Source organism: Mandrillus leucophaeus, unplaced genomic scaffold (genome assembly GCF_000951045.1).
Source record: "Mandrillus leucophaeus isolate KB7577 unplaced genomic scaffold, Mleu.le_1.0 Scaffold180, whole genome shotgun sequence".
NCBI lineage: Eukaryota > Metazoa > Chordata > Mammalia > Primates > Cercopithecidae > Mandrillus > Mandrillus leucophaeus.
In genome coordinates, this window is record NW_012101810.1 from 1,864,734 (window position 1) to 1,872,127 (window position 7,394).

Genomic DNA, 7,394 nt, shown 5'->3' on the forward strand with positions numbered 1-7,394 from the left:
ACTCTGTCGCCCATGCTGGAGTGCAGTGGCGTGATCTCAGCTCACTGTAACCTCCACCTCCCAGGTTCAAGTGATTCTCCTGCCTCAGCCTCCCAGGTAGCTGGGGTTACAGACACCCACCACCATACCCCACTGATTTTTGTATTTTTAGTAGAGACGGGGTTTCACCATGTTGGTCAGGCTGGTCTTGAACTCCTGACCTCAAGTGATCCACCTGTCTCAGCCTCCCAAAGTGCTGGGATTACAGGCATGAGCCACCACGCCCAACCAATTTTTTTTACTTTTTATAGAGACGGGGTCTTGTTATGTTGCCCAGGCTGGTCTCAAACTTCTGGGCCCAGTGATCCTTTCACATCCTTGTGGTGCCCGGCCTCCCAAAGTGCTGGGATGACAGACATGAGCCAGCCACCACATCCAGCCCGCATCAGCTTCCTAAGCCTCAGCTTCCTTGTCTGTGAAGTGGGGCAGCACCAGGGCCTGTGGCGGCGAAGTTCAGAGGAGAGGATGTAAATGGGGCATTCCCTTGGGCGGAAGGCATTCAACCCAGCCTTTTGTTGGAAGACCTGGGTCTTCGCCGGGTTCCACCGTCTTGGAGCTGATGCGGCAGGTTGAATTTGTCATTCTGCACATCCTGTCATATATGCTGCTGAGTGTTCTGTGTGCAGATAGTCCTGAGTGGCTGAGGTTGGGCAGATGTAGCTGGACTATGGACAGAGGCTTCCTGTGAGTCTGCAGAAGTGCCCAGCCCTGCATTGGCCTGTCCTGGTTGGGCACGGGGGGTGCAGAGTCTGCAGGCGTCTGCTGTCTGGGCCTGGCTCCCCTCCCCTCTGTGGGCCCCACACCTCCCACCCGCCATGCTGACCTGAACCTCACAGCCCGGTTCCCTGGGTGGTGGACGAGTCCTTGGGTGTCTCCCACCCGCTTGGTGGCAGCCCTGCTTGTCCCTGTGGGGACCTCACGGCACTACACCCACTTGGCTCCGCAGGCCTCCCTGTCCTGGGGCTGGGAGAGGTCTCTGCAGGCTGTGGAGGGGCTTCCGGAAACATTCTCAGGTGAGCATTCCTGTGCGAGTCCCAACCTGAGCTTGTCTTGGCTCGGGAGGCCCGGGGCAGCTGGGGGAGGAAGGAAGTGGCGTTTCTGGGAGATGATGGTGTTTTCCAGGCCGGCCTTGGTGCACCATGTAGGTCGGTGGGCCCTCGTAGTGGGAGCTAGACCTGTTTCTGCAGGTATTGGAGCGAATTCAGAGCAGAACGACGGGCTGAGTTACTCACGTTCAACCCCGCGTGTGTGATTTCAGGGGGCTGAGCTTGGCGTGCTATCTCCTTGCCTTTTGACGGCGAGTTTGGCTGTGAACAGAGCTGCTGGTTCCGATCCCGTACGCTTCCTCAGGCGTTGTGGGCTTGGAGTCTGTGCCACACGCAGAAAAGCACATTTTCATGTTTTAAAGGCTGCATTTTGCCTCTTTTGGTTACTTTAAAAATGTTAAGAGCCTTAAGTCTGCCTTTAAGAGTGCATGTAGTGTCTTCCCCAATGATGAACGGCCTCATTTTTAAAATTATACAGATTTACAATTTAATTATAGAAAATTAGCAAATACAAGTCAGTACAAGTAATCCAAAAAAAAGAAAAAAGAAGAAAAGAAAAAAACACATTAAAATGACCCAACCCCACCCCCTCTCTACCCCACAGTTGCTATTAGCCTTACGATGCATAGCCTCTAGGTTATTTACTTTATGGTTGTGTTTTTAAATTGTGCAGTTTCATCAACACCCTATTTTCACTGGCAACACCATGAACACCTTTATTCCTTGTTACATGTATCTACAGCACCATCTTTAATGACCACACGGTGTTAGGTTGCTGAGAAGGACTGTGATTTGTTTACTAAAACCTCTATTGCTGTTAGTGCTTCAGTGAATAATATTGCAATATTTTTACATCTTTTCATAGTCATCCAGTTGTTTCTTCAAGTTCCTAAATGTGGAATTGATGGTCCCAAGGGTGGCTGCTTCAACAGCTTTTGATATTTGTTGCAGTGCCCTTAAAGAGACAGTGCCATCCTTCCATTTATCCTTCCAGGCATCTGTGTTTTCATTCACTTTTCCCTCCTTCCTCTCCTCTATTAGCCACCCATCCATCATTTGTCAGTCCACCTACTGTCCATCCATCCATCCATCCATCCATCCATCCATCCATCCATCCGTTCATCTGCTCACCCACCTGTTCATCCACCCACATGTCCATCCATCCATCATCCATCCCTCCATCTACTCACCCACCTGTTCATCTACCCACCTGTCCATGCATCCATCCATCCACCCACTCACCCACCTGTTCATCTACTCACCTGTCCATCCATCCATCCATTCATCTACTCACCCACCTATTCATCCACCCACCTGTGCATTCATCCATCCAGCCACCCACTCATCCACCTGTTCATCCACCCACCTGTTCATCCATCCATCCATTCATCCATCATCCATCCGTCCGTCCATCCATCCATCCATCCATCCATCCATCCATCCATCCATGCATCATCCATCCATCCATCTACTCACCCACCTGTTCATCTGCCCACCTGTCCATCCATCCATCCATCCACCCACTCACCCACCTGTTCATCCACTCACCTGTCCATCCATCCATCCATTCGTCTACTCACCCACCTATTCATCCACGCACCTGTGCATTCATCCATCCAGCCACCCACTCACCCACCTGTTCATCTACCCACCTGTCCATCCATCCATCCATTGATCCATCATCCATCTACTCACCCACCTGTTCATCTGCCCACCTGTCCATCCATCCATCCATCCACCCACTCACCCACCTGTTCATCCACTCACCTGTCCATCCATCCATCCATTCATCTACTCACCCACCTATTCATCCACCCACCTGTGCATTCATCCATCCAGCCACCCACTCACCCACCTGTTCATCTACCCACCTGTCCATCCATCCATCCATTCATCCATCATCCATCCATCCGTCCATCCGTCCGTCCATCCATCCATCCATCCATCCATCCATCCATCCATCCATCCGTTCATCCACCCACCTGTCCAACTGTCCATTCATCTACTCACCCACCTGTTCCTCCACCCACCTGTCCATCCATCCTTCCATCCATCCATCCATCCATCCATCCATCCATCCATCCATCCATCCATTCATCTGCTCATCCACCTGTCCATCCATGTGTCCATTCATCCACCCACCCATCCAACCATCCATGTTGTGCTGAGGACCTTGTGAGTCAGACCTGGGCTCGGCACTGCAGCCTGCAGTGAACATGTGGTCTCCATCTCAGAGCTCAGTCAGCTGTGGGAGGCGGGGAGTCAGCTGTGGGAGGCGGGGAGTCAGCCGTGGGAGGCAGAAGCCATCCACAGAGTAAGAAGTACAGGAACTGAGGTGTTGCAGGAGGGGGAGGCATCAGCACTGGGAGTGGTGTGGGTGGGGGCTTTCAAAAGATTTGTGATCTCTGAGCCACAGGCCAGGTGGGACTGGAACCCAAGACGGGCCGTTTCCTGTAAACCATCCTGACTGGGCACCGCTGGCCAGCCGCGACCCAAACAGCAGGGGCTCCTTACTGGGCTCCTACCCAAAGAGATCTGGTGGTGTCTGTCCCAGATGCTCAAGTCCTCAGCCCCCGGCTTAGAGACCAGTCCAGGGCACGGATGGAGACAGAGACAGAGACCGAGAGAGGGAGGGAGAGGGACAGAGAGAGGGAGGGGTGGGTGAGAGGGAGGCATGTACTCTGCTTGGAGGAGGACTCTGCACCTAGGGAAGCCAGACAGTGGAGGAGCGTTGATGATACGGGCTTCAGCCTGACTTCACCTCTTCCTGGCTTCTTGACCTTGGGTGAAGTTACTTTGTGTCTTGTTTCCTTATCTGGAAACTGGACAGAACAGCAGTGCTGACCTCATAGGGGCGGGTGAGGATGGAGCAAGAGACAGACCAGGGGCTCTGCCCTCGGCCCCCGCAGGAAGGGCTGGCTGGAATGTCTTCGTGTTTTTCTTTCTCTTACCAGGCCTGAGTGCTGGGGGGCTTTCTGTGTCCCCAGAACCCAGCAGAGCCCCTGATGCAGACGTGCTAAGCTGTGTTTGTTGATGGGGTTGGGGGGGGCACCCCCATGTGAGACGATTTAAAATCGGAGCCAGCAGCTTCACTTAACCTTCCAGAGTGACTGCTGGATTAGAAGAGAAAACTGTTTTTCTTTTTACAGACAGAGGAGGCCAGGGCCTTTTAATTCCATTAAGTGCTGAGAGAGAGGAAGCCATGGGGGTTTTGTGTGAAAGGGGCAGACGGTGGAAAAGCAGGGTGAAGCCGTGCAGCGGGCGGCGTGGGCAGAGCTGACCGCAGCTCGGGGCTGTTGCCTGGAGACGTCTGTGTTCAGGCCTTTGTCGGAGATGAGCTGGCGACATTCGGGCATTAAAGTTTCTTCTGAAGAAAAATGGGGCTCCCAGACCTTTTTGGTAAATGAGGCTGGGCTCTCTGGGCTCTGCTAATCACAGAGCCGGGGACTAGGCCTTCTCTGCAGGCGCACACCTGGGGAGGTGAGGGACACCTGTGTGGCCAACAGAGCAACCCCTCGAGGCTCATTTAAGAGGCGCTCCAGGATGGGCTGCTCTGGACGGGGCCATGCCCAGGCACCTGGGTGTGTGGAAAGTCGACTTTCATTGATACCAAGGACTGAACAGCCCCGTCTGGAGATCGAAACCTCCCAGGAAAGGTTTCAGCCAACCCCTGCCTTTGTTCAGGCTCTGGTGGACGCACGTGAGTGGAACGTGAGCCTCGAATCATCGGGGTGCAGCCTCCTTCTTCGTGGGGAGTTCTGTGGTGTCCATCGTGGCCCAGCGGGTGATGGCAGGAACCAGAAGCACTGAAAATGTCCATCTGGGCAGGAATGGGTGAAGGAACGAGGGTGTTCGTATAGAGAATGCCAGGTAGGGCGGTACAGTGGCTCACCCCTGTAATCCCAGCACTTTGGGAGGCTGAGGTAGGAGGATCGCTTGAGGTCAGGAATTGGAGACCAGCCTGGGCAACATAGCAAGACCCATCTATTAAAAAATAAAAAATAAGCAGGTGTAGCGGCATGTGCCTGTACAGTCCCAGCTACTCGGGGGGCTGAGGTGAGAGGACACCTTGAGCCCCGGAGTTTGAGGCTGCAGTAAACTGTGGCAGCACCCCTATACTCCAGCCTGGGCAGCAGAATGAGACCCCGTCTCTTCAAAGAAAAGAATGCTAGGCAGCCGTAAAAGGAGCAAAGAAGCTTCCAGATTTGTGTTTTCACCCAGGTGCATTTCAGAAAATATGTGTCAGGAGGGAGAATAGAATTGCGAAAGGGTATCTTTATGTCAGTGACATGCAGTGATGCAGACACCCCTGGAAATGCACGCTTTTCACGGGTGCACACGTGTGATCACGGATGCCCATGTGCGAAGTGGTGACACAGAGCAAGCATGTTGGAGGCGGCACTTGGCCTCCACACCCGGGCCCTAGCTGTGATGCCGGACAGCTTCCCAGGAGAGAGCGGTGGAGGCAGTGTGGTCCTGAGCCGGGTGGTGGGGGGTACACAGTGTCCATTTGATTACTTATGGCCTTTAATGGAATATTTTACCATTATAAGTTGAAATATTTTTTTTAAAAAAAGAGGGAGGAATTGTAAAATGATTTCTTAAAGATCTGTTCATTCTGAGAACCCATTCTTTGTGGTTTTGAAGAAATGCAGTTTAGAGCACAGTGCCAGGACGGCTCCTGCAGATGTGCACCAGGGAGGCTGTGGCCAGGAAACGTCCCCACCAGGGCCAGGTGCCTGAGACTGGGGCTGGGGCAGCATGGCCAAGCCCCACCACCCAGGTGGGCAGACGGTGGAGGCCCCCAGCTCTCCCCGAGCCCTGCCACCCACTGACCCCTCTCCAGGTGGGAGGACAGTGGAGACCCCTCCCCAGCCCTCCCTACAGCCCTGCCACCCACTGACCCCTCCTGCAGTTCTGCCCCCCTCCCGGAGGAAACAGGAAACTGAGTTGCCCGGGAAGTTGGGAACAAGGACTCAAAAAAGAAGCATTTCTTAAATAAAGAGAAAACAACCACTATTTTAAGAATGCCTTATTCATGGGCCCTGGAACCGGGAGGGTCAGGGCTGTCTGGATCTTTGATTTTATATTTGTTTCCTGGGTGGTTCAGCCCCCATCCCCGTGAGTCAGGGTGCACCTGTGGGCTGGCAAAGGTTTCCAAAAATCTCCTTTTTAAGTCATCAGGGTGGGCAGGAGGCTGCCCTCGGAGCGTCCCCATGGGTGCACTCGCTGCCTGGGTCTCTGGTTTCTCTGCATCACATTGTGGGCTAAGTGCTCGTTGAGGGGTCCAGTCTCCTAAGGTGGTTATTGCATCTATTAATAAGAGTGGGACGCTGGCACCATGTTCTGGGGCAGTGCCCCTCTACCTTCCTGGCTGACAGGTGCTTCCCCACTTTTCCCGGGCACCTCTGCCAGCTCCCCCATGCCCCTTGGGTCCTGTTTGCATGGTCCATTTCACATCCAGATTTGGAACACTGGACAGTCAGGCTGCCCGGTTGGCACAGCCCCAAGACTCGGCCTCACCAGCTTTGAGTTTGCGTGTCATGAAAGGTCTGTGTTTTCCACAGAGAGGCTCCGAACCTCCCTTCTGTGTCAAGGGTCCCAGGATTCTCCTTGGACTGAAAGTGTTCTCCCTGAAAGGAAAAAAATGCAGATTGCTGGTTGTATTCTAGTAGCATTGTATTTACTGGCGGGAGAATGTTCACAATCTATTGTTACTTTTGTTTTTCTAAATGGAGTTCAAAATGCACGTATGGTGTGACCCCATTTCTGTAAAAACCAAAACAGCAAACTGCATCTGTGCATAGAACAGAAATGGGGCTGGGAGGCTGTATGCCCGGGGCTCGCAGTGCCATCTCCGGCCCTCGGGTCATGAAGGATTTCAGTTTTCTTCTTTGAACTCTCATGGATTTTCTCATTTTCCCTGATGACTGTGAAGTGATTTTTGTGAAGTGAGGGGAGGAAGGGTTTAAATGTCCCCATGCTACCTGCAGCCCTAATTTAGCGTGTTTTGCTTTTCAGTGACATATTCGATGCTATGTTCCCTGTCACTCACATCGCTGGGGAGACCGTTATACAGCAAGGTACGTTCTGCCTGCTCCTCCGAGCCAAAGCCCGGAAGGGAAAAATGGACTATGCACTTAAAAAGAAAAATAGTATAAGGCCAGGCGTGATGGCCCACGCCTGTAATTCCAGCACTTTGGGAGGCTAAGGCAGACGGATCACCTGAGGTCAGGGGTTCGAGGCCAGCCTGACCAACATGTTGAAAACCTGTCTCTACTAAAAATAAAAATTAGCTAGGCATAGTAG

The 7,394-nt window shown here is 52.9% G+C and overlaps 1 protein-coding gene and 1 long non-coding RNA gene across 5 annotated transcripts in view; one reads left to right on the forward strand and one right to left on the reverse strand.

Annotated features, from left to right (window-relative positions):
• The window catches only part of PRKAR1B (protein kinase, cAMP-dependent, regulatory, type I, beta), a 202,925-nt gene that overhangs the window by 123,647 nt on the left and 71,884 nt on the right, over positions 1-7,394 (forward strand). For all 4 annotated transcript variants that reach the window (XM_011977573.1, XM_011977571.1, XM_011977572.1 and 1 more), the window contains one exon: positions 7,107-7,168. In XM_011977573.1, coding sequence (XP_011832963.1) covers positions 7,107-7,168 — 62 coding nt within the window. The remainder of the gene's footprint in view (positions 1-7,106; positions 7,169-7,394) is intronic.
• LOC105537870 overlaps positions 6,088-7,394 on the reverse strand; it is a 6,760-nt gene continuing 5,453 nt past the window's right edge. The window contains exon 2 of the long non-coding RNA XR_001005790.1: positions 6,088-6,718. This is a non-coding gene — a long non-coding RNA (uncharacterized LOC105537870). The remainder of the gene's footprint in view (positions 6,719-7,394) is intronic.